This window comes from Carettochelys insculpta, chromosome 4 (assembly GCF_033958435.1).
Source record: "Carettochelys insculpta isolate YL-2023 chromosome 4, ASM3395843v1, whole genome shotgun sequence".
Classification (NCBI taxonomy): Eukaryota; Metazoa; Chordata; order Testudines; family Carettochelyidae; genus Carettochelys; species Carettochelys insculpta.
Window position 1 is genome coordinate 45,383,376 of NC_134140.1, and position 26,566 is coordinate 45,409,941.

General features: G+C 41.9%; 1 protein-coding gene across 6 annotated transcripts in view; it reads right to left on the reverse strand.

The window, feature by feature from the left end:
* The window catches only part of ATP8A1 (ATPase phospholipid transporting 8A1), a 186,859-nt gene that overhangs the window by 21,632 nt on the left and 138,661 nt on the right, over positions 1-26,566 (reverse strand). For all 6 annotated transcript variants that reach the window (XM_074992696.1, XM_074992695.1, XM_074992691.1 and 3 more), the window contains 4 exons: positions 23,287-23,365; positions 21,490-21,551; positions 18,952-19,008; positions 18,137-18,244 (listed from right to left, as the gene is read on the reverse strand). In XM_074992696.1, coding sequence (XP_074848797.1) covers positions 18,137-18,244; positions 18,952-19,008; positions 21,490-21,551; positions 23,287-23,365 — 306 coding nt within the window. The remainder of the gene's footprint in view (positions 1-18,136; positions 18,245-18,951; positions 19,009-21,489; positions 21,552-23,286; positions 23,366-26,566) is intronic.

The following is a 26,566-nucleotide window of genomic DNA, read 5'->3' on the forward strand; positions in this document are numbered from 1 at the left end:
CATAGCTTCCATAAAAAAGTATAAACAATCTCCCAACAGTACCAACTATCAAATACTACTGTTTAAATAACGGTTTATCATTCTGACCTGCAAAAATAATGAGAAATTACATATGCTTTCACTGTTTTTTTTGTAATTCTTTAACATAGCAAACAAAAGTTTTAAAATAAAGCAGGTTACTGCAAAATTAAAATGTTCTTAGCAACACACTTTTTGAAATCAGATTTTCTACTGTGCATGTTTATTAACTTGTTTCTGCACACCTGTTTCAACCAAAGGGTCAGGAGGAAACAAGCAATATTTTCTGTTCAGGTAATAAAATAAACAATTTGCCTTCATAACACTTGCCAAGCACCTACGTCAGAAGTATTATGATCACAACAATTTAGCAGCTGTTTGCAGTTAGAATATTAAATATTTCTTTGTAATGTAATTAGAGTTCACAGAGTTTCCATAACTTTGCTACACAATGGCAGTGGAATTCGTTGATTACATTTATTGAAGTTGAATTGCTTCTAAAACTTAAATTTGCAGTAACTAACTGAAATAATAAACTGAAATTTTATCAATACAAGCAATTACAAGAAAAATAAAGATATTTTGAGTAAGTAGCTTAAAATGCTTTTTTTTTTTTAGCACATACAAATTAAAAGTTGTTTCAGATTAGTATGTAGTAATATGGTCTAGAACAAGCAAGTTATTTTCACAAAGACTTCACAAAACTTAAAATGTTAGCTAAACTGCAAACTCAGCAAATGTACTTTTTTGTCCATGTCTATGTTTTGTATCCATATAGAAGCTATTACGGTGACTGAGGCTGCCCTGAGGACTTTATTTTTTTGGTAGAATAATTACTATAAACAGACTAATAAACTCTGAACAATAATGCCAGGATTAAAATAACTTTACAATTCAACCCAAAAGACCTTCTTAGATGTCTGTAACAAAATGGAGAAAATGTATTCACATAAAAGTCACTTGATATTATTAGCAAACCACGGCTCTTGATATGCTTGGTGACACACTCAATTCTTAAAGCCAATACTAATAGGAAATGCCTATCAAAACTATATTTTGTAAAGCTTTTAAAGTTATGTAGAGGAACAGTTTCCTTAACAAAAATGGAAGGAAAAAACCTCACAATCTGATTTGATCTGACTATGATCTTTGCTTTAGATTATTAATTTTAACAATATTTTTAGATTAGAATAACAGCAAAGAACTTGCTTTAGCTGCCCTATTAAATGTTTCCTAGTGAAACAGCAAAAGTGATAATGTAGGTCTTAGGATGTTAATTCTGACCATTGTAATGCTAACTATGAATGAAGCAACAACTGGCGCCTACTATTCAGTCCATCCAGCCTTTGGCTTTACAAATGAACACCACGAATTGAGAAAAAAAGTTTTTCTGCGTCATATTTGAAAGCCTGTCAGATTTTTTTCTTTTGCCGAGTTAATCCAAACCTAAAAGATTTAAAGCTGACATTCGCATTAAAGACAGAGGGCCTCTTTGTATTTTTTGGATGAAGAGGGAAAAAAATAAAATCCCACAGAGGTATTTCCTTCCTTTCTGTACAAGAAAGCTCCCACTCACTCTGTAGAAACCATTTTTGTCTTTAGCATTTCACATCTCTCTACACATAGGCAGGTCATGTGGGAAATGGCAAACCAATCCTTTTCAGACAATGGCACTAACAGGAGCAGCCTGTTCTGGAGATGGTCTCTAGCTGCCTCTGTTTGTGGTTTACAAATTGTTCCTAATGTGTGAGATTTGTGGTCAATGCCAAGTTTTTTTCCCCTTTAGGCCTTGTGAAATCAAATGGAATCTTCCACAAAAGTGGCTCCCAAGGGAATTCAGAAATAATCTGAAGTAAGAGCTAGAAAGCATAGTAAATGTAGGACTAGTGGGTCCCTGGGGAAAGCAAATAATTATTGTCTATTTAGGATGGATCTACTGCGAATGTTGACTCTTAAAATTTAGATAGCTCATGAATGCAGCCTTTACAGAATTTTTCCTGCTGCTGTTTGAGTTTTGGTTAAAGAAAAAAAATTCCTGAATATTTTTACCATGTATCTTTTTAAAAGGCATTAGGATAAGATAGGGTAGGAGAGGATATTAAAAATCTCGAAAGCAAAACTTTTTAAAAGCACTGAATGATATGAATGATCAGAAAATTACATATCAAATGGAGATGATTAGATAAGAAAAATTTCCTTCTCTAATTATATTTATGAAACATTACGTATACTTTCAGATAAATCTGTTTCAAGGATGAGGACATTGGTTCAGAAGAGTGAGACAACTAAGTTGGAAAGAGCAATAATACCATTCTGTGGAAAGGTTTTTAAAGCCTTTCTAGTTTATTGAATCTAGATAGCATCACTGTAATACTGGTATGTGAACGTATCCCAAATATTTAAGGATAGATATAATAAGTTTCTCCCTCTTTCCTCTTGCTTATCTACAGAAAAATAATTTATGGTTGGCTTGTGTGTGGGTGTATGTGCGCACACAATCTAGTTAACGAGCTGAGGCAAAGCTAAGCTGGAGAGGAGTTTTGCATTTAATTGTCAATGCAGTGAGGTTAGATGTCACTTTTACCTTTTCTGGTAGTTAGTTCCACCATCTTGTATAGCCCTTTATAGTCACAGCTTGAAAACATAAATTCCCCCCAATTCCCCTGTAATAATACACACACTCACACGTTTCCCAATTTAAAAATGAATATATAGTATTACAGTATATGAAACAATAAAGTTACACTACTGTAGCTCTTCAGGGGTAATGCTGATCACTAATTAGGCTCTCGACCAACTGTGCTTTGAATATCAGTGATCTAGACCAATGGCTACAGAAATCACCATTCATTAAGCTTCCTGCCTTCAATCTTCAGAGATATCAATGAAAATCCAAAATATCATTAAACTTTTTTGACCTGAGTACCTAGTCAAAGTTCAGGGCTCTGAAGGTGTTCCAGCTGGAAGCAGAAGTTGATAAGATAGTCTGGAGTTTTCTTTGATGCATCTTTTTTCTTACTGTCGCAAACCTCTTTCACCAGCACCAGCCCTAGAGTTCCTTTCTATACGTTATTCGGTCATACATCCTCATGACTGACTGAAATAGACTGAACAATCACCTCTCTCTTTGGCAGACATCCATGCCCACCTGGATCAAAGAACACATCATGGAACATTTTGCCACATGGTGTTAGTTTCTGGGAAGACACTACGATGTCTTATTTTAGGTGTCTCTTTAATTGTCTCCTATAGCGCTCTTAAGTAAAGGACGTATCATACCCATTACTTTCACTGGGAATGTTCAGGCTCATCCTATGCCATAATATAGCTGAAACCACCAATAATTATACAACTGAAGAACTTCCCTTTCAGGGGAATGACTGTCTTTGTGCAAAAGCTGATCAGGTGTTAGATGAAAGGACTCTGAAACAACATTATTTTCCTTTGACATTTATACTGATCAGCACAAGAGGAAACAATCCAGAAACCAACTGCAGACAGTACGAAGAAAAGTGTTACAAACCTTAACAAGTGCCACCTGATCTGCTCAAAAAGAGACAGAAATATTTAGAAGGTTCTTCTTCCTTGGTAACTGCTGCCACTACAAAACTGCTACCATGCTCAAAGCAGTCAGTCTGATGGTCACTTTGACGGCTGTCCACAACACATCTCAGAGTATCCTTATAATTTCCCCAACCATTTTAGGGATGAATTAGGTAACTAGTATGAATGTGCCCTAAGTCAACCTATGTTATGCCAATTTACAAACACCACAGTAATTACTGTGATGAGTCATGTCCTCTCTTGGTGGTGTGTATCCTCTTTAGGAGCAATTATACTGACTTCAGAGGAACAACATCAGAGGCCGAGAGCTTGGACTCTCAGCTCCACACACAACTCCCCACTAGGATTCCAGATGCCCCTGGTACCCTTCACTCCGCACTGTGCCCAAAGTCCAGGTGGCTCCCAGGCTCTTGGTAGGAGCTGTTGTGTGGATGCAGCCCAGCAACTAACCTGCTCTGTATTAGGCTGTGCCCTGGGCTCCATGCTCCTTGGAGGGAGCTCAGCAGCTGCCTTGAGATTCCTAGGGGGAACCCAGTGGGGCTACAACTACACAGCAGCCTCAACTCAAAATAAGATATGCAAATTATGTATCTTTTTCCAAATTTATTTCAAAACTGGATATTTCAGCATTTGGCACTGTCTAAACAGCACCAAATATCAAAATAAGGTGCTATTTCAAAGCATCCCTTACTCCTGCAACAAGGACTACAGGGATGCCAAAACAACACACCTGTTTTTTTGAAAAATATTTCAAAATAGCAGGCACATTTCACAGACATGGAGTAGCTATTTTGGGAAACCAAGGCAACCCAAATAGCTCTGCTGTGTAGACACAGCTGGGGTGTTTCCAAACTCCTGGCTCCCCATGGGGAGCCTGGTGGCTGCAGCAAGCTGGGAGCCACCCAGGCTCTGGGTGTGGAGCTGCCCACCAAGAGCCTGGCTGTGCCAAGGAATGGAAAGTCTGTGAGGGCAGTCCAGCTCTTGGTGGTGGGAAGCTGCATGCTATGGTGAGCAGCTCACCTCCCTGTGATGAACAGAGAGCCATGAGCCTCCAAGCAGTATCAGAGGTCTTTGTGGGGAACCTCCATGTAGACAACACAAAGGATGGGGGGGACACCAGTGTTCCCTGTAAGCTGAGCTCTTGAGTGGCCACCCAGGAGACAGTCAGATGCCGCCCACCTGATTCACAGAGCACCCACAGCCAGCACCATGTGTTTCTATGGGAGGTGCATATCTGCACGTGCCTTGGTGCACATAACAAAATTTATTCCACCTAATGGATGCAAAAATAATAGAGGGACCATGGGTGGGGAGCTTAGGCAGTAGCTGGGCTAGGAGTTAGGATCTGGTCTCTGAGCAGTGAGGAGAGCACACACAGCCCAGCTGGTAACTGGAAGCCACTGGCTGTAGCTGACCTCCATCCCCTGCCCTGGTGACATATTCCAATATACAGTCTTCCCCCACCTTACAAGGGTAAGTCGCTCCTGAAAAACCCCTCTTAGGGAGAATTCTCAGAAGTCGAAAAATGTAATTACCATTAATTTCAATGGGAAAAAATTTTATGCATTCCTGAGCCCCAAAATGTACACCCATTTATGCTAAAACACCACCAAATCCCATTAAATCCAGTGCAAGGGGATGGGCAGGGCACAGCAGGGCACAGGGAGGCAGCCCAGCCTGAGTGCAGCTTAGGTTAAGTGGGGAGGGGGTGCTGCCAGGGATTGGCCATGGGGGGAGCTAAGCAGGCACAGGGGGCCCCTGGCTGGCGAGGGGTGATGCCTCACTCGTGTGGGGCTGCACGGCAGAGAGGCCCCACCGGCGTCAGCAGCGGGCGAGCCAGGCGCTAAATAGGAGGGAGCGCCACAGACGGCCAGCAGCACCCGAGGCACAGCTGTGCAGGGCGGGAGGTGGTGGCTCACTAGCCGCCCGGGGGGTGAGTGGCAGCAGCGGGGCCGGGATGGGCTGCACGCCCAGCATCCACGTCTCGCAGAGCGGCGTGATCTACTGCCGGGACTCGGATGAGTCTACCTCCCCGCACCAGACTGCCGCCCTCTCGCAGGGCGCCGCCGCACCCCTGCACAGCCTCTTCGTCAAGACCAACGCAGCCGACTCCAAACCCCTTAGTGCTTGCCTACCAGAGTTGCCAGCCTGCAAATCGGTCCTTGTAAATGTGAAGAAATGCCTCCTAAGCTGAAGTAGAGGTATTAAATGAAACTCCTCATAAAGTCGAATTCTTGTAACTCGAATGGGTGTATCTCACAGTATGACTGTACTCTCTAGCAGGGGTCAGCAAGTCCTGGCATGGGTGTCAAGATTGGCACTCGCGCTGATTTTCATCAGCTCGTGAGGCAGCAGCTCAGCCTCACTCCTCCTCCCTCATGAAGCTGGGAGCTTGCTCAAAGCCATGTCAGCTGCATATTAACAAAAGACCAGCTAATGCTACCAACCACCAACTACACAGTAAATCTCTGCATCTTAATTTATTCATTAATGAAACTGTTGTAAATAGGACTATTAGTGACTTTAAAAAGTATCACAGGCAATCAGACAGTACATAGAGGTCAAAAGGTTTAATTTCAGCTCTCTGCCTTGACAAGGTTGTTGACCCCTGCTCTGTAAGCTACTACTTTTTTCACCCATACACCTATGTTAAAAATTTGATATTTACACCATCTTTTGAAAAACAAATGTACCCACACTAACAACATTTTTAATTTAGCTGGTTCATTCTGTTTTTGTTTTGTCAGTTATGTATGAAAAGAAATTCTGTATCATGCTACATATTGCAACCTGTGCGCAGCATATTTTGCATTTTTGAGCTGATTTAAAAATACTGGAAGGCAAACAAAGATATCCATTTCTTTGGTTTCCCAAAGAGTTTAACAGGAAAATCAGTAGTCTGCACATTTTTGGTATTTGCAGATGTTCTTAAAACGTGATTTACTGTAATAAATGATGTATATCTTTCTCTTTCTCCCCAGCAATATTTAGGAAAAATACTGTGAATTTATTTCCTAAAGCTACAGTGTTATTAGTATGACTTATTTAGATTATATTCCTGAAGAGGGTTATTTTAATAATGTCCCTAGATATTTTTAAAACGTTAGGGATAGTAGAACTATCAACCATCAGCATCTTTTATTCGTCTGAATGTTGTTTTTTCCTCTCAGATAAAAATCTGAGATGGAAAGTAGGTTCCTCTCTAGAGGGTACTTGTCTAAGTACCTTAAAGTTGATAAACATCTACTTTTTCTTTCTCAAGAAGTTTAATTTTATTATTTACAGAATAATAATTAAAAGATGGATATGGACTATTTTAACAGTGCAAGTCCATATGTAAGATAATTTATTATGTTGAATAATACAGAGTGAAGCAATATTTCAGAAAGTAATACTGCTAATATAGAATAGTAATACTTTTCCTACAGGATGCAGCTAAAATGTCCAACAAAGGGTTTTATTGTTTTTCACAGGGATACTACAAACCTCAATCAAATGATCTGAGATTCTGTAAAACATATGCTTGTTCCTTAACTTCAATTTCCTTCAGTAGTTTTATAGCTCCCTTAGGCAAGATGGAGCAAAAACAGATGGCGTTCTGGAGAACTTTACAGTGCACATATACAGTATTGCAATAAAATTAAAAGTTTTGTAGATACTGAGATTGTATTATTGATTTCAGTATGAACTGTTTCTTGTTGCAGTAAGTTTTATACCTTTAATCTGGGTTACTAACCACAATGGCAAAAATAGAAAGGCTCAGTCCTCATTTAAAAATACATAAGCACCCAACAGCATCATTCAGACAGCTATGAAAAGCAGCATATGTTTATACAGCACAGTACTATCCCTGGAGCATGGCTTGCCTCAAATTGTTGTATTTGTGAGAAAAAATGCAAGTCAGTTTTTTTAAAAAGGTCTCCATCTATTAAATTACATTCATGTTTATTTGAGGAGAGGGAAACCAGTAAATCAGATAATTATTTCACAAGATTCTCCCAGTCTATCATTTTTAAGTCACACTGTTTACTTCATTAGTGATCCTCTAAACAAAAAAGTATTATCTGCATGAGGTGTACAGAACCTTCCTGTTATAAAATGTCTGTCTGCTATCATATTTATACTTTACTGAAACATGAACAAGCAATAACTACTTTAATTAGAATTAGTTATGACATAGGAAACTTTTCAATGCAGAGGTTCATTGCTCTATAAAACTACAGAAATGTATCACAAATTAATTACTATATGATCAGTTATTTTTTCGCAAAAGTTATATGTGGAATATAGAAAAAACACAGATATTTCACTTGGCAATGAACGTACTGCAGATTAGCAAAGCTGTTATACAATTACACTCATACACTATTATGTAGTTTTCCGAATTTCAGTTTGGCAAAGGAAAAAATATTTCTATAAAATAAAACGCCACAACAAATATGAAGAGATATGGACTTTTAGATATTTAATCAAATCAGATTTGCTATGTGTAGTTATAAAATTAGAAAATAGTATAGTCTTAAAATATAATGGAAACCCTTGTTCCTGTTCCCTTTGTTAATCTTACTAGGCTTCTGCATATATCTTATAATACTAGATATAGGTAGAAGGTCAAAAAGAGTAGAAAAGTATGTTAAGTATAAATATAACTCTACATTTAACTTCAGTTAGGTACGCTTTAGAGAGGGTACCAGAATCAAAGGCTACAGTTACACTAGCAAGCTGTGCTGACAAAACTGGTGGTACATCACACACAAAGACCATTTCTACACATGGCACTTCTTCCAGAAGACGACCTTCTGGAAGAGATCTTCCAGAAGAGTGCTTCTACACATCAAATAGGACCTCGAAAGAGCCACCCCGTCTTCCAGATGAGTGCATCTACACATGCAATGGCACTCTTCCGGAAGAACATGGCAGGAAACAGCATGGATGGGGTCGCACAGCCAGGGAACCCTTCCAGGGCTGCCGGCCACACGGCCCCTTAAAGGGCCCCACCCAAACAGCCCCTCCCTGCAAGCGCTGCTGAGGCCAGCCAACTCTGTGCCCAGCCAGCCAGACCCAGGTCCTTGTCCAGTGCCCGCAGACCAGCAGGCATGGACCCCCAGCAGCCACAGAACAGCAGACTTGCCCTCACCCGCACGTTAGCCATCCTCTTGGCCACCCTCCTCAGCCTCTTGTGGAGGCAGAGGACCAGGTCTGTGGGTCCTGAACCCCCACGACCCCTGCCGGTCCCCCTCCGACCAGTCCAGTGCATCTGGACCCAGCCACCAGCATGGACTGGTGGGACAGGGTCGTCATGGGGGAGTGGGACAACAACCGCCAGCTGCAGAACCTGCAGATGAAGAAAGAGACCTTCCTCAAGATCTGCAGCTGGCTCGCTCGCTCCCATGGTACGATGCCAGGGTACCTGGATGAGGCCAGCCCTCTCCCCAGAGAAGCGTATGGCTACCGCCATCTGGAAATTGGCCACTCCGGACAGCTACCGATCCATTGGGCAGCAGTTTGGGGTGGACACATCCACTGTCAGAGTTGTCCGACTCCAGGTAAGCCCTGTCCCAGACCCTGCCCCACCGGCGGGAAGGAGGGAGGGGGCCAGCGGGCTCTGGGGACCCCAGGCTCCAATTGGGAGGGAGCAGGGCTGCGGGGGACGGCAGGCCTAGCCCAGAAGGGATACCGCATGGCTGCTGCCGGAGGAGTCCCTCAGAAGGCAGCGGGGGGGCTGGTACGGAAGGATGGGGTGGAAGGGGAAGGGGGCAGGGACCCCTCTGTGTGTGCCCATTCCCCTGCACGTCTTGAGGGCCATCAACTGTGTGATGGTGCAGTGGCTGGTGAGCATCAGGGACCTGGATGCAGTCGTTGAAGGCTTCCCTGCACTGGGGTTCCCCCAGTGCTTCAGGGCGATTGACAGGACACATATCCCCATCAGGACCCCGGACCACAGTGGCATCCGATACATCAGCCGCAAGCGGTATCACTCCATCATGCTCCAGGCTGTGGTGGACGCCTGTGGGAAGTTCACGGACATTTATGTCGGTTAGCAGGGCAGGGAACATGATGCACACATCCTGCAGAATTCCACCCTGTTCTGCAGGATGGAGGCCAGGACATTCGTGCCCCAGTGCGAGCACCACACTGGGGATGTCATGATTCCTCTTTGCCTCTTGGGCGACCCTGCCTACCCACTCCAGCCCTGGTTGATGTGCCTATACACGGGCCACCCCACACCCTCCCAGGAGCTGTTTAACGCCTGGCTCACATGGGCCCAGTATCCCGTCAAGTGCGCTTCTGGCCATCTGAAGGCGCGATTCAGGTGTCTCCTCACACACCTCAATGTGGGGGTGGAGAACGTCCCGCAGGTCGTGGCCTCCTGCTGCACGCTCCACAACCTCATTGAGGCACATGAAGGGACCCTGCCCCAGGGCTGGATGGTGGAGCTGGCCGCCGCTGCAGCCCCCCGACCAGTGGCTTGACCATAATGGGCTCCAGATCTGGGAGGTGCTTCGGAAGGCATTCAGCCGAGGGGACTATTAATCCCTGCACTCCTCCCCATAGGCACGCCCTACACCCCCCCCCATGTGCACACCCTACACCCCCCAGCCCCTCACCTTCCCCCACAGTAATCAGGGACACAGGGGGTGCTGAATGCTACCATATATTTAACCCTGAACCATTACCAACATGAAAAATGTAAATAGTCAATAATAAAAGTAACAACCAAAACCTGATAGGGAGTGAACTACATACATGGGGGTCAGGGGGCAGGGGCACCTACACCTGGATGGGGACTGGGGAAGGAATGTTGGGGGGCCCTAAACAAGGGACAGGGTGGAAGGCTGCAAGCCCCAGCGCCCATGGGTGCCCTCCCACCCCTGGTGTGCAGTCCCCTGCGGGGCGCTGATGGGGCCGAAAGCACCGGCAGGTAGGGCCAGTCAGCATCCTGCCCAGCCTCAGCGGAGGGGCTGGAAGGGGGTGGATTGTGGCTCGGGAGACCCTCCACAGGGCCCACCATGGCCACAAGCCATGCTGCAAGGTCCCTCAGCGCAGCATCAGGCAGACCTGGGGGCAATAGGGAGGCCAGGGCCTCAGGGTCATGGGCTGGGGGCAGAGCAGCAGCTGAGGGGCCAGCGGGGGGGGCCAGTAGGGGGAAATGCAAGGGGGGCAGCTGGAGGGGCAGCAGGGAGGGGCTTGGAGGGGCAGCTGGGGGGCTGGACTGCTAGGGCCCCACACATGGTGCAGAGCATCCCCACCACCTCCCTCCAAGTGTCCCGCCTCCACTGGAGCTCAGCCTCATTGAGGGCCAGCTGTCTTTCGGTGAGGGCATTCTGTTGGCAGAGGGCCGTCGTGTAGGCCGTGACCTCTTCCTCGCGGCGGCTAAATCAGGTCCGGTGCACCAGTGGCCACTGCGCAGCGGGGGCTGGTGCAGGCCCAGCTGATGGACTGCTGGGTCCTCTGGCTTGGATGGGGCTGGCAGGCCCCAGGCTCCTTGTCTAGCCATCCCAGCCCTCGGATGGTACTGCTGTTAAGAGGGAGAGGGTGGGGGTCGAGGGGGAAGTCAGTACTACATCTGGGTCCTGGGTGGCATGGTCTCAGTCTCTCCAGCTGGTTACTCCCTCCACAGACCCATGGGATGGGCATGTGCCAGGGGAGGCCGCCGTGTGGGCTTGCATGCACTCACCACGGCGGCCACTGGGGCATAATGCTGGAGCTGGGGTGCTAACCATGGTGACCCACCCTAGCAATGGGCTTGTGGGCTGGGGGGGGCTTGGTCGTGGGGGGTTCCGGATGCAGCTCTGTTGCCCAGAGGGGGCCTCAGCACGCTCAGGGTACACTCCATGGGAGAGGGAGCCGGGTGCTGCTTGCAGGCATGGCTGTGCCCTGGGCCCTGACCGGGGACAGGCTTTAGGGCTTCGGGACCCAGGGCTAGGGCCCAGGTGCTTCTCCACCGTGTGCACTTACCTGAGGTGGCCTCGTATATGTCAGGTGATGCCTGACTGGAGGGCACCTGGCTGCTGGCGGTGTAGGGTACTGCAATGATGAGGGACCCGTCTGTGGACTCCCCATCAGATGGGACGTCCACAGTGGCGGGTCCTTGTCCCCCTCCTCCAGTGCAGCAGGGGGCTTCGTTGCGGCTGTCTCCACGGTGACACAGGGTAGAGAGGCATCATCTGCAGCCAGGAGGTCCTGCAGCTCCCGGTAGAAGGGGCAGCTGGCAGGGGCACGACCGGATCTGTGGGCGCTATCCTGGGCCTGCATGTACCCTTGCCACAGCTCCTTCACTTTGCACCGCACTTGTTCTGGTGTCCAGGAGGTGTCCAGGGGCAGCCAGGCCCTGGGCAAGGTGGGCAAAGGCTGGGGTGTTCCTCCGGTACCTGCTGGTGTCCCGGAGGACACCGTCGTTGTGCCAGAGCCCCAGGAGGTCCTGGAGCTCTGGTTCAGTCCAGGAGGGGGCCCTTCGTTTTGGAGCCTGGTTGGGGTCCTGGCTGCTCTTGTCCAAGTTCCTGGGGCTCCCCGGGCACTGCAGGGTACTGGGCAGCTAGCCATCCCTGTGGGTTGGTACTTGCTGGGCACTGTGGGGCCTCGGGGGAGTGCGGCAGGCAGCTCTACATGTGTTGCCTGTCTCCCACTCTCAGCTTCCTGCCACGGGGGTCTCCGGGTCCTTGCAGCCTTTAAAGCTGCAAGGACCTGGGGACCATAGAGGCTTTATCTGGTTGTCTAGAGCAACCCTGCTCTCCAGCAGACTGCTGCCATGGAGGACTGCTTCTTTCGGAAGTAGTCCGGGAATATCTACACATGCCTTCTTCCGGAAGAAGGTCCTCTTTCTGATTCTGGAATGGAATCCAGAATCCAGAAGAGGGGGCACCTTCTTCTGGAAGAAATCCGAAAGAGCGTCTTACATGTGTAGAATCTCCGCAGATCTTCCAGAAGAAGGCACCGTTCTTCCGGAACATCTTGCCTGTGTAGAAATGGCCAAAATGGCTACGTCAACATTAGAAGCATATGTCTACAGAAGTTACTCTTGGAAGAGATGTTCTGACAAAACTTCTGTCAACAGATCCTGTCTACACATAAAAGTGGATCCATCTTTCAATCTGCTATCAGAAAATGGGCTCCCTGGGGTGTGTACACAGCTTTTTTGTCAACAGTTTTTGTCTACATAATGGTTTTTGTGTGTAGACGTGCTGCAAGTTTTGTTTACAAAACTTCAGTTTTGTCTATAAAGCTATTTAGTGTAGATGCAGCCAACATGTTAGGTCGACAGTTTGTTGACATAACTCAGCACATTAATTGGCAGAATTCTGCCTCTCAGCAATGAGGCGTAACACTGCTGTAGACAGATTCTGTCAACATCCGTGTGGATGCTCTGGGGTTGGGGAGGCTTCTCTCGACAGACAGGGCATCCACAACAATGGGCAGCCCTGTCTGCTGTGCTTCCAGGCATCCATTTTGTCGAGAGCGTGGCTGGGCAGTTCAGCTGCTCTGTTGACAGAGCTGAGCACTCTACCGATTGACCGTTGTGCATGGCCACACTCTGTCAACAGAAGTTCTGATGGGAAATCTCTTCTGATAGAGACTTCTGCAACAGATCGCTGTAGTGTGACCATAGCCAAGAGAATAATGTGGAATTATTTTCTTGTAATTATAATTACAATTACCTGAATGGCACAGTTCCAAGACATCACTCCATTTGATTCCCATACTTTGTCTTCATAGATATGGGAATAAAAATCACTATTTTTATTTGTTTAAAATTATGAAAATTTTAAATATTAATTAAAATAATAGGGAGGCTGTGGGGAAGCAGACTCTCCTAACCCTTCCCCAGAACAGCAGATTTTATTCTCCTATCCATATTCCATGTTCACCTCGGCTTTTGCGATCATCAAGGTCAAGATGAAGGACTAGGAAAAGCACATATATATCTATATGTACTGTCTAAAAGTTGAAAATTATGAGCCTCTATAAGAATTAGGGATCTAAAGAGTCTCTCTGTTTTCTTTTTTTAGGTGGGACAAAGTGAAAATCCTAGGATATGTCTAGTTTCTCTGTAGCGAAGTCAACAGATCACCTGCCTCAGCAAATCAAAGCACAAGTAACTGCGAAGAATAGTGTTTTCTTTTTGATAATTTATAAAACCACAATGCCGTCAGGCAAAATTTCAGGAAAATGATCTGTAAAGCAGATTGTCTAATGTGAAAGTATTAATTCAGTACTTATGGGTAACAAACACAGTGAAGCCCACTGAAAGGGTTACTGCAGTTAAACATTGTACTATGTAATACAGATCGTATTACTAAGACTGCAAAGTTGCTGTGAGGTCACAGGAAATTTTGAAACACTTCTCACATTTCCTCTCATACATCCTATGTTGAAGTTCCTTCTGCTAAAATCAAAAGGTTTTCTGCTACTTCTATAAACCTTCATGATAGAAAATAGATCTTATGGCAATTTCCTATGAGCGTTTAATATTCCAAGCTTTACCATTTTAGAATCCGTGGCTAAGAGTGAGAGGGATATTCTTGCTTTACCTACCAGAACACATGCTAGAGGCAGAAAACTAAATTTAATGTGGTTAATTGTAAAGGTTCAAAATAAAATGAAGTTCATAAAGAATGCCAGAGATAAAGATAGCGAGGGCCTGAGGAAGTGCGAAGCAAAGCTTTGTACCCACCAGATTTGGCTAAGACAGCCTGTTCTTCCAGTCAACAATTTTACCTATGCCAGACATGCCATGATACACTTTTCATCTTGGGCTCCCACAAAACAAGGATGCACAAAGCTCACCACTATCTGCTTTAAGTACAAGGCACAGTTCTTTGACCTTGCCCTCTCTAATATAAACACACAGCAACATATATGTAATAAAAGCAAAAACAAAACAAAACAATCCCCCCTATCAAAACACTTCAATGTACACACAATTCTTGCCCCACCTCTCCATATAGGATGAGAAAAAAACCCAAAACAAAACAAAAAGGAGAGCAAGGGAAGCAATGAAAAAAGAAAGAAGTTCTGACCAGACTAGCCAAGAGAGTGAGCCAGATGACATTACTACCTTCACGGGCTCTGATATATCTTGAATGCCATCTTGGATATAATGCTTTCTAATTCTGTCCTTCGTGTCCTTTCCCCACCTTACATCTTCTCTTTCCAACCTTCTTTTCCCTTCTGTTTACTAAGCGCATCATAACACTTTGTTGGCCAAGCCTAATCTCAGAGGGGTAGCTGTGTTAGTCTGTATCTTTGTAAAACAAAGCAAGCAGTCCTGCACCTTAAAGACTAACAACTGTATTTATTATTTTTGCAACAATACTGTAAGTCTGTGACCAAAGAGAAGACTCTAAATTCAATGCCCTAAATAGTCCCATGCCAGTGTACATGTCAGATTTCTGAACAACTGATGATGCTGTGTCTGCATTTCTCCAGCAGCTGAGATTGTATGTGAAAGTTAACATCAGAGAGAGAAGCTGCACCTTCCATCTTTTCTTTCCTTTTTTCATGCTTCCCTTTTCTGAGTTTATTTTGTTTTGTTTTCTAGGAAATGGGATCTGACTGCAACAGCAGCACCACCAGCAGCTGCAGCACATCTTAACTTTTTCTCTTTTCCCCCAGAAGTATCATTATTGCCATTTAAGAGACCATCAAGCATGGCTTTTTTCTTCTTAAAGCTACTGTCCAACAAAAGAGAAAGGGACTAATGGAAATGAAATAAATACTTTACATTTCAAATGCTCTGTTATTTTCTCCCCTATTCATCTTTAATAAAGTGTTAAAATAGTTTTAATCACATGCTTGCCATAGTGTTAAATTAATCTGAGTTTCCTGTATACCAAAACCCAAAATTTGTTTAAATTTTTAAATTCTGACCAGTTTCAAGGCCCTGTTTATATCTTTTAACGCTTTGGGTCCACAAAATCCATCTAAATGAATATGACACTAGCATGGTTTTGATCTGTGTCCACATTGTCAGCCTGATAGGACTGACTTTGGCCATAGACAAGTTGAGAAATTCATAGAATGACTTCATTACATGAGAACTTTACTTATGAGCAGTTCAGTAATCGAGTATTGAGCTGGTACAAATTTCATAAGCTCTTAGAAAAGCAATATGTAGACTTAGGTACACTGCAGGTGTTTTAATGGCTATACAAACTGCTCTTAATAACAAAATAATAATGTTATTTATTCAATTCTAAACAAGCAAAGGCACCATGTTTCATTATGACAAACGAAATAAAATAAATGTGGGTTTGTAGGTCAAGCTGCACTGGAGTTATGAGCCACAAAGGCCGTGTCTACACTAGCCCCAAACTTTGAAATGGCCATGTAAATGGCCATTTCGAAGTTTACTAATGAAGCACTGAAAGACATATTCAGCGCCTCATTAGCATGCGGGTGGCCACGTCACTTCGAAATTGACACGGCTCACCACCACGCGGCTCGTCCCAATGGGGCTCCTTTTCGAAAGGGCCCCGCCTACTTCAAAGTCCCCTTATTCCTGTGAGCAGATGGGAATAAGGGGACTTCGAAATTGATGCGGCTCGCCACCGCGCGGCTTGTCCAGACGGGGCTCCTTTTCAAAAGGACCCTGCCTACTTCGAAGTGCCGCGGCTGCCCGCATGCTAATGAGGTGCTGAATATGTATTTCAGCGCTTCATTAGTAAACTTTGAAATGGCCATTTCGAAGTTTGGGGCTAGTGTAGACATAGCCAAAGTTTGCAACATTTTAAAGTAGGTAAATCATTTCTATTTTTGGAAACCTAACTCCTAAATGCTTCATTTGCCTGAACATTTTATATCATCCAACGTTTTATCTCAAACTTTCTAGAATATAAAAATTTTACCCTGGTGTAGGATGACCAGATGTTTTGATTTTATAGGGACAGTCCTAATATTTGGAGCCTTGTCTTATACAGTCAGCTATTACCCCTCCACTTCCCATCCTCAATTTTCAAACTGGCCATCTTGGCACGCTCCCCTGGCATAACACTGGGCTTGTGGAATTAGTAGTGGGAATATCCAAAATGCACAGCTGTGTGACAAATTCCGCATCATTGAAGAAAAGCTCATGCTCATAGCTATGTCTACACTACAGCGATCTGTTGACAAAAGTTACTGCCAGAGGAGAGATTTTTTTCTGTTGACAGATCACATCCACATAGAAAAGGAGATCAAAAGAGTGACCTGCTCTGTTGACAGACAGCAACCAGACTTTTCCAGCTGCTCTCTCAACAGAATGGCCAGTTGGAATCTCAGCAAACATGGCTGCCCAGGGAACCGGAAGCCCTGTCTGTTGACAGAGGGCCCCCAGGAGCGTCTACATGGCTTTTTTGTCACCAGAAACTGTCTACAAAGGAGTTATTCCTCATCACAGAGAGGCAGAACGCTGTCAGTGGAAGTGCTGAGCTTTGTCAACAGACTGTTGACAAAACACATTCTGTGTGTAGGCCCTCTGTGGGTTTTGTCCACAAAACTCTCTAGTGTAGACATAGCCGTAGACATACTAGCTTCTGTAAAAGAGATTGGACACAGAGAAAAAGCTCGTTGAACTTTTGCAGTTGAGTGAAGTGGCCGCGCTCTTTTTTGCGCTCCTACTCTACAATACCATCTTGAGATTTCCTGCAAAATATGTGGCTTTTAAAGAAAACATGAGATAATAGGAGAGCTTTTGACTTTTCATGGGAGTTGTTTAAGATGATCTGTTTTGTTATTTGTGAGCAACAAAGCCCTCCCAAGGTCATGCTGATAATATTTGTGAGACATGACCCTGCCTTCTCTCTTGCTATCTATATCACATGCAAAAAATGTTAAAACAGTTATTTCAGTGGCAAAAGTTTGGAAATTATTTAAGGCTGACCATGCAGTTGTAATTTGCCCCCCTTTTGTGTAAGCAGTCTTTAATTACATTTTTATGTATTATTTTTTCCACAAGCTCCTGGCCTCATTCAGTACATAAACTAACTTCTTTCAACAGAATTTTTTTAATAGATAACTTTAATTTAACCTGTTTTTTTCTGCATTTAAAGTCCCAGATTTTTAAGAAAAAAGGTAAACCAAACATTATGAGTTATGATAAAGATTCCCTAATGTACATCAGAATCAGGATTTGAACAACAAACCTTCAAGCAGTGCAGCACAGACCTCTACATTACTTTGTTAAGGGGAAAATTTGAGTATGGCTTGCAAGAAAAGACCATTATTAAAAATCTCCAACATATAAATGGAAGAGAAAGACAAAATTCCAATCAAAATGTTTTAAAGATGAAATACAATAATATATTATAAGAACAGGAGAAAACTGGGTGTATGAAAGTCAGTGGATTATGTGACGTAAGGTTTTAGAAATTTTGTAGCTATAAATCTATAGGCATGCAAGAAGCCTGCCTACTACTCTGCGGCAGTGTTGAAAATCCTCAAATACTGAGAAAAATCCTCATAATCCTCTCCTGTCCCTGCATGAAACTATGCAATCCAATAAAGATCAAACCTTAAATTAGCATTTCAGTTACATTTTATGCAGGAATTTGGAGATTAGTTAAAAGAAAAACATTACCTCTCCTGACATGTCAGGTGCCATAGGAATAACAGGCCACAGAGATGAGTAGACTCCAAAAAACACTACCCAAAGTGCAATGCTTCCCCATATTGCTATATGGCTAAACTGAAAAATGAAACAGAACAATCAAAACATATTCAGCGCCTACAATGAGTTCAGTGCTACACAAAATTTTTTACAGTCCAATTCTGACATGTAATGTGGGATTTTCTCAAGTGCCCAGCACTGGCCCAGCTGAGTGTCTGTTAAGCTAATGGCAAAACTACTAGTGACCATTAGTTGGAGCAAGATATTTATTTACAAAAATAAATTAAAAAAATCTCCCATATAGCTTAGTGATTATATCCGACTTAAGCATTGACTCTGTGAGTGCTCCAGAAATGGAGCACCCACAGGAGACAATTATAGGGTGCTCTGCATCCACTGGGAGCCAAGCTCCCTCTCTGTCCTCCTCACTCTAGCACCTCTTACCCACCAGTGGCTCTGCTGACCAAATCCTCCTCCTCCCTCCCAGTGCCTCCTGTTCACTGTGAATGGATTCCAGGAGGGAGAGGGAGGAGCATTTTTTTAAATCCCGTCCTACGTTTCCATCACTTTTCATTTTTTGACCCAAGATATTTTGCTGTTTCAGAGTATATATAAAATATTTGAGGTCTGGATTGTATCTTTACTTACTTTAAAGTGCTTGGCATACTTTGGGTGATAAATGTAATTATTATTAGTGGCAGTTAAGAATAATGTAGTAAGGAAATTTTATCTATCACATATTTCCACAGTATACTTGAGAGCATGAATAATAAGTATTTTCTTACCAAGGTCCAGTATGAAGTCTCTAATCCAGCTTTTAAACATACTGTTATCACCACAAACTATTAAAAAGGAGAGAAATTTATCATTTTTCTTTCATATGCGTGATTATCTTTAAACTTTTAATAGAACACAGGAATTCAGAAAAGGACCTACAAAGCGTTTATGTTTAACATTTCATGGTAATGCACATGAAAAATATCAGAGATATTAATCTGTTGTTGTTAGTCTGTATCTTGACAAAAACAAGAACAGCAGTCTTGTAGCACTTTAAAGAATAACAAAATGATTTCTTAGGTGATGAGCTTTCTTGGGACAGACCCACTTCTTCAGATCTGGAAATACTGATCTGAAGAAGTGGGTCTGTCCCACAAAAGCTCATTACCTAATACATTGTTTTGTTAAAGTACTACAAGACTGCGGTTCAGTTTTATGAACAAATATGTGCATTATTATAGAATTTATGCCCCATATTTTAGAATTCATGCAGTATCTTAAAACTTATAAAAACACAACTTTCATTCCTGTTTTATATTATTCTATGGCTGTCAATCACAGCTAACTCATGAGATTAACGCAGAATTAATTGCAGTTAAAATTGTGATTAATCCTGGTATCTGGGGCTTTCTTCCTTTCCTGCTTTTCTTTGATTTAACTGTTTTTGAATGCTTTGGGAGCATGGAAGCTCTGCTGCTGTGCCTTGGTGAGGCCTTTTGCCGCTTGCCTTCTTTAGAGCTTGAAGCCCTGTCAAGAGATTTGTTCCTCTTCAGGTCCAATTTCCCCTGGTTCAGAGCCATCATAGTTAACTTGGAAAAGAGGGGGACTGATTAGAAGCCCTGTTTTTTCCCCAGGAGCCACTTCAAGATTTTGAGGGGGGACAAAGCTCCCTGTAAGTCTCCACCTTTGTTCTGTAGAGGTCCTTTGGAACTTAACCCCTGAGCTGAGTCCTCCTTGCTTTTGGAGCTTCTCCCTGCTCTGCACTGGGATTTCCAGTCTTTTTTTCCCTTTACTGAGTTGTGCCTGCTTTGATGGGTAAGGATTCTAGCTGCCTGTTTGACTCACTGTCCTGGGACCTAAGGGAGTTAGGGTTGGTTGGATAGGTGCAGGCTAGACAACTTGCCCTGTGCCACATCCTGGGAAGAATGCCTCATATACAGAGCTCCACTTGGACTTGAGCCAGTGTTTTATGACAACTCTGCCATGCTTGTATAGGGGCAGAGGAGCTGGCAGGGAGATGCCACATGAGAGATTGAAGGTAAGTTCAACTCCTGGATGGCTAACCAACCCATAAAGGAAGATGACTGTTGAAATGGAAGAACACTGCTCCCTACCTCCCAAGAAAGGTGCAAACTTTAAAAAACAAAACAAAACAAAAAACAAAAAAACAAAGATGAACGCAGGAGGAAATGAAGCAACAAATTATTTGCTCTGGTGGAGGCAGAAATTCTGGTGGCAAGTGGGAGTGGACAGAATGTGGCAATAGTGTCCAAAATGCTGATCTGCCTCCAGTGAACTGCAGAGCGAGGAGAGGAGAGCAGACCAGATATACAGAATGATGGGATAGGCTGGGCTTCAAAAGTGGCTCCAGCTATGTCTATCCTTGAACCACAGTACGCAAATCATGTATCTCTTTATTTTCAAGACACCATATTGTTTTCCACATGGAAGAGTTGACACAAAAAGAAAAAGTGTAGATAATACTAACAGATTTACCCAGTGTTGCTTGGGTCCTTAACTCAATTAACTTTTTCTTTTTGGAAAAATAAAAGGAAAATACACAATGCTTTATTTAAAATGATTGGATTGTTCTAAAATAGGATCATTTTTATCAAGTTAATTTTTATTTTAGATTTATTAAAAAAATAGGACTTAAAATTTGTTTATTCAATTTCCTTTTAGTAAATTTCTTAAAATAGGAATTCCATCAAGTGTTTCTTATTTCATTCTTATAAACTCTTACCATTCACTACATTTTAACAAAAAAGGGTTAGTATTAATCTGGTTTCTGACAATTTTTTCTCTTAGTTTTCAAACCTTAATTATTGAGTTAGTTGTAGCAAAAGCAAACACTACTCCATATTTCTCCATCGTATCATCTCTTTTCTATAAGGTTTATCGAGAAGCAATCCTATTCCAGGTTTGTCCTATTTTTCTGGCTCATCTTGGTTCAGTCTCTTTCCATATTAGCTTACTTATGACAGTTTTCAAGATTGCACTTACTTTGGTGATTCTATTTCTTTTCTGTTTGTTTTTATGAGAAGCAATCCCATTTCAGGAACATCCCATTTTCCTGGTACAACCAGACCCTCCTGTTGCTTTAAGTTATGGTAAGAGGGAGCTGAGAATTTGTTGGTCCTAGCTCTGACCATTTAGGGTGAGTTCTCGATCAAGTAGACAAACAAACACAAAAACTCTCTATATAATCGATTAGAAACATTACACACAGACACAGACACACACAAAATGAGGTGGCAAAGTTGAAAGAGAAAGGATAGAGAAAGTGATCAGCTATTAGAACACCTGACAACTGCAGCAAGACTTACAGTGTAAACAATGTTTCCCAAGAGCAGGTAGTCTGAAGTTTTACCATTGCCAAATACAGAACCTGCAAGAAAAACAGAATGATTTTTAAAGTTTTATTTATGGGCAATTCATTTTTTTAGACATTACCTTTAACAGGACTCTTTCTGCTGGATTCTGGGTCTAGCGATCCCAACACAAGACAAAGCAGAACTTGAAAATCTTTCAGGTCATCTTTAGAAATGATGGCCAGTGACTGGTCAAAACAACTGTTAATGCCTTAGCCCTCTAGAACTTTCCAGCCATGAATTACGCAGGAAACAAGAGCTTCCCATGAAAGCAAAATACATTTTATAATACCGAACTTACAAACACAATAACATCCCTCAAGGCATTCTTCTGCTCTTGTATTTGCATTCTTTTTAAGGGATGTTTGTTATTTGAGCTGACCAAAATTGGATAGCTTTGTAAATTTGTGTATTTAATGTGTGTATACAAGTTTGTGTGTGGACATACACATCTTATATACTAACATACACAAACGTAAGTGTCTGTGCATATGCAAAAACACATTTGCAAGGCTTTCTTAAACATGAATTTTGAAGCAGTGCCTTCACACTTGTTTACACAGAACACTGTTGACCGAGAGCACTACCAACTTTATGATTTGCTCATCTTGATTATCTTTTTCTGATTTGTTCTCCCTGCTTACTGTTTTTGGTTCTCTGTGTCTTAAATATTGAGTCTGTTCTGGTCTGGCTATGGTCTGAAGAAGTGGGTCTGTCCCACGAAAGCTCACCTAATAAACTATTTTCTAGTCTTTAAAGTGCTACTTGACTGCTTTTTGTTCTAATTATCTACCTGTATAATCCATATCCAAGTGAAAGTAAAGATATTTACAAATGCCCACATACCAGATCACTTAAAGTCAGGCTCTCCAATGACTACCCAGAATATTTAGAAAGTATACATAGATAAGAACAACAATACCAGTACGTTAGTTTTATGGCAACTTCAGACTGCAGATGCAAGAGCACTCACAGCATCTTCAGCCATCTTGCTCAGCTGTGTGAACTCCGACTCCAACCAGAACTTTATCTTATATCAATGTGCTCACTAAAACACCTTCCCTCTGTAGCATACAGTTTAAGTAGATGGCCTATCCCTTTCGCTTTGCTCCATCGGTTAGCGCCACCCTGGCTGCTGAAGCTCTCATGAGGTATTTGATCTCTGTGGCCCTTACATTTTCTCCTCCTAAATATGTGAACTTTCTACATCCCCAAAACCATCCACAAAGCTGCTGCAACTCTCCTTCTCCTTTTCTGAAAATGCATAATGCAGAAACTAAACTCAGCTGTCTTCCAGGTGGTAATTTCCCCAACTTTATCCAATCACCTATCCAGTTGACACTGTTCTCCCATTTAGTTCTCTACACACTGATGAACTAACATACCCCTGAAAAACACAGGCATGAAATGATTAATATCAAATGCCAAGGGCAATCAAAGGGATAAAACAAATACATGACACCACTATTAAATAAACTGTAGCAAATCAAATATCAAATCATATGGATGTACAAAAATACAAACAATCTATTTTAGAAAAAATTGTAACTCCCACACCTGTGCAGAGAATGTACTAAATTGCTATTCTTTCTTTTCCAAAATCTGAATTAAAATCTTTAGATTGCATATGTTGCTTTAGTTCTACAAATAGTACATAGAAATGGAATAATATAAAGTTGTTAGCATGTTTTAGTACAATGGCCATTATTTCTCAAGTAAGGTTATACAATACTTTTCAGAGTTTATACTTACCATAGTGGAAGGCTTTTAGTGGAAACCAAAAGAGAATAACTGAGTGGAAGAGGCCATTTAAACAATGAACCCAGAAAACCTAAGGGAAAAAAAAAATCCATGAGAACCATTTGCGATAAACTAGCTCTGTGAACCATGACCCTTCTTTTTATCTTTCAGTTAGAGTCACAAAAGGTGTTTTTGTCAGACCACCACTGTGAACTGATATAACTGACAGGCACTTTCTGCCTCTTAGTCCTTCATGGGTCATGCACTTATTTTTACGTTTCAAAAAGGTGCTTACTGTTACTTTTTAATTTTCCTCATTATTTTTTCAAAATATATACAAAATGGTATTTTTATTATAATGAAAAACATGTAACAAAATAGGCAACTGCAAACATTTTTACTTTTCTTGGATACTGCATTAAACATTGTGTTAGCATTTGGGTTTCATTTTACCATTGCAATGTGATACACAATTTGGATTACAGGACAGATAAACCTATTGTTTCTATAAAAACTAGTCTACATATTTTTAGATAGAAAATCAAATGCAAAGGAAATTAAAAATAATCTTTCATTGATATCTTCCTACTGTACTTTAATGTCTTATTTGACATGAGACAAGTTATTAAACTTGTAAAACTGTTGCATTTATGCTAAATGATTCTAATTTTACTTCCAAATTTATTATCATTTCCAAAAGACAAACACTGTTCATAGGAACCGTGCTATATTAAGTACAGGCATGAATATACTATTAGTGCTTTCTATGGCATATTGTGTACAGGTATGAAAGATGTAACTAAGCTATAGAGAAAACTGGATTTTGAACTCTTGTATCCTTCAGAACAATCATGTTTTATCAACAGAAATGCTTTTTACACACAAGATTTATTGTAAAAAACTGATATATTTAACTTTATTTGTTTAAGTAAAGATGTTCAAACAATATAAATTAAGTTGCTTGCCTACAAAATTTTCCACTATGTCTCAAAGTCCTTTGTTAGCTTATCCAGCCCCATAGGGTTGTATGATACAGTTTATGCTCCAATACTTTGCACATTTGAACTTGTGTTACTCATTAACCTTTGTCTCTCCATCTTGCCATGTCATTACCACAAGTTTTTATTTGACAGAAAGCACAGGTGGGTGCAAGAAAAATTAGTTCTACTTTTCCATTTTCCTGACCAATACTTATTGTCACATGCTAATCCTTTAACCTCTGTCATGACCTCATAACCTGTGACCCCTTTTACCATAATAAATGTATGCATCATCATTCAGTGCAACAATGACCCCAATTCTTCCCACTGAGAACCCACACCAACTATTCTGCTTATATTTGGGTATTTTGTAGACATTTGCTCAATAACATTGCAAGGGATATAGCCACACCATTTAAGTGTTAAATTGTAGACAACTCTGAACACTAAAGGACTAAATAAGAAATAAAAGAAATAAAATTACAAATTTTGATTTTTTTCTGTGCAACATGTCACATATGGACAGAGGTGACATCATTTAAGTGTTCTTCTGGGATAATTAAATGAAAATTCAGGACTTATTACGTGACGTCTTGTGATTTTTCAAGATAACTTTTATGAAAATTCATTTTGGTCTTTGCTTATTTAGTTGTACGTTTCAAATAGTATGAACTACTGGGAAACGATTTATACTACCAAAAATAAAAACACTGACACCCCATTACAAGATTTGGAAAGAAAGTAATAAAATCAAGGAATATAATTCCCATGACATAAATAAGTGTTTTAGAATTTTATCAATACTAATCTCACTATTAAGGCAATTACTCTTGCTAGTATCATAATATGACAATTACACAACCATAATAAAGGATTGTGTGACGAAAACCCAATTCACATATTTAAAAAGAGTTACAATTATATGGTGGACTGCCTGAAAACATTTCCTATCAACCTCCTTCAATTTTGCTTAGAGGGGAAAAACAGGAAGAGTAGTGAAATTTTTCACCATACTTATCCTAACAAGGACTGCTTAGAACTTAATATTATGTTAGATATAATGGACCAGTTTTTCAACTGGTTTAAATAGGTATAAATCAATTGACTTAAACCAGGGGTCAGCAATTTGTAGCTCTAGAGCCCCATGTGGCTCTTTAAGGAGTCATTTGTGGCTCCAGACACTGACTTCTCTGCGGCTCTGGATGCTGGAATGACTCCTCTTCCACTCACCTCCCCTGCTGCCACTGGTCAGTGCTTGACTCATATCTCCAGCCTGGCTAGCGCTTGACTCTCCATTTGCCTACGCTCACATCAGGGTAGGGTGGGCAGAGGGAGGGGGCACAAGAGCTGGCCTTATTGCTGTGCCTGTGTGTTTCAGCACAACTGCAACTCTCCCTGTGGGGTCTGGATCCTGTCTGGGATACAGCAGAGTGTGGTGCGGCTGACTGTGGTGAGTGGGCTCCTGCTCCAGACAGGTATGGAGTGGTTTGGGTGTTTCTTCTGTACACCATCCCTGAATTTTAAAATGGGGAGTCTCAAATGTTTTTGGTTCACATCTGAAAAGAGAATTTTTTTCACAGACCACCATCTACACTTGCATTTGTGAAAAGGTAACATTGCTTTGGCAGAGGCATCAATTTTGATGTAGAAAATAATATTGGGAATGTGTTCAATGTATTTTAACTGTTTTTTAATGTGATTTAGTAATTGGAAATAAAGGAGAGATGGGTAAATGCTGTATGGGATTCAATAAAGAAGTTAGAGACTAGGGGAAAATTAGTAACACTTCAAAGAGAGACATTTTACAATAAAATAGAAATGTAAGATCATGAACTGTTATTTCTACATAAAGGCAAAGAGCACCCATTGTAAATAATTATAGAGAGGTAGCCATGTTAGTCTGTATCTTCACAAACCAAAAAAGTCAGTCATGTAGTACTTTAAAGACTAACAAAATAATTTATTAGGTTATGAGCATTCAAGGGGCAGACCCACTTCTTCAGATCTGAAGATAGTGCTGAAAATGAAATTGTTACATATTCATCATGCCAGGTCATTTTCAGCACTATTTCCAGATCTGAAGAAGTGGGTCTCCCCCAGGAAGCTCATCACCTAATACATTATTTTGTTAGTCTTTAAAGTGCTACATGACTGCTTGTTTGCACTGTAATAAAGGTTACTATACTGTATGCTCCTAAATTGATCCGCTTTGGACTCCCAATTAATTTCTGGTGGTCCCTGCACTAGATAAGACTGATCTCGGAGCTTACTAGGACTCAGAAAAGGGTTGCATATTTACATAGATAGCATTA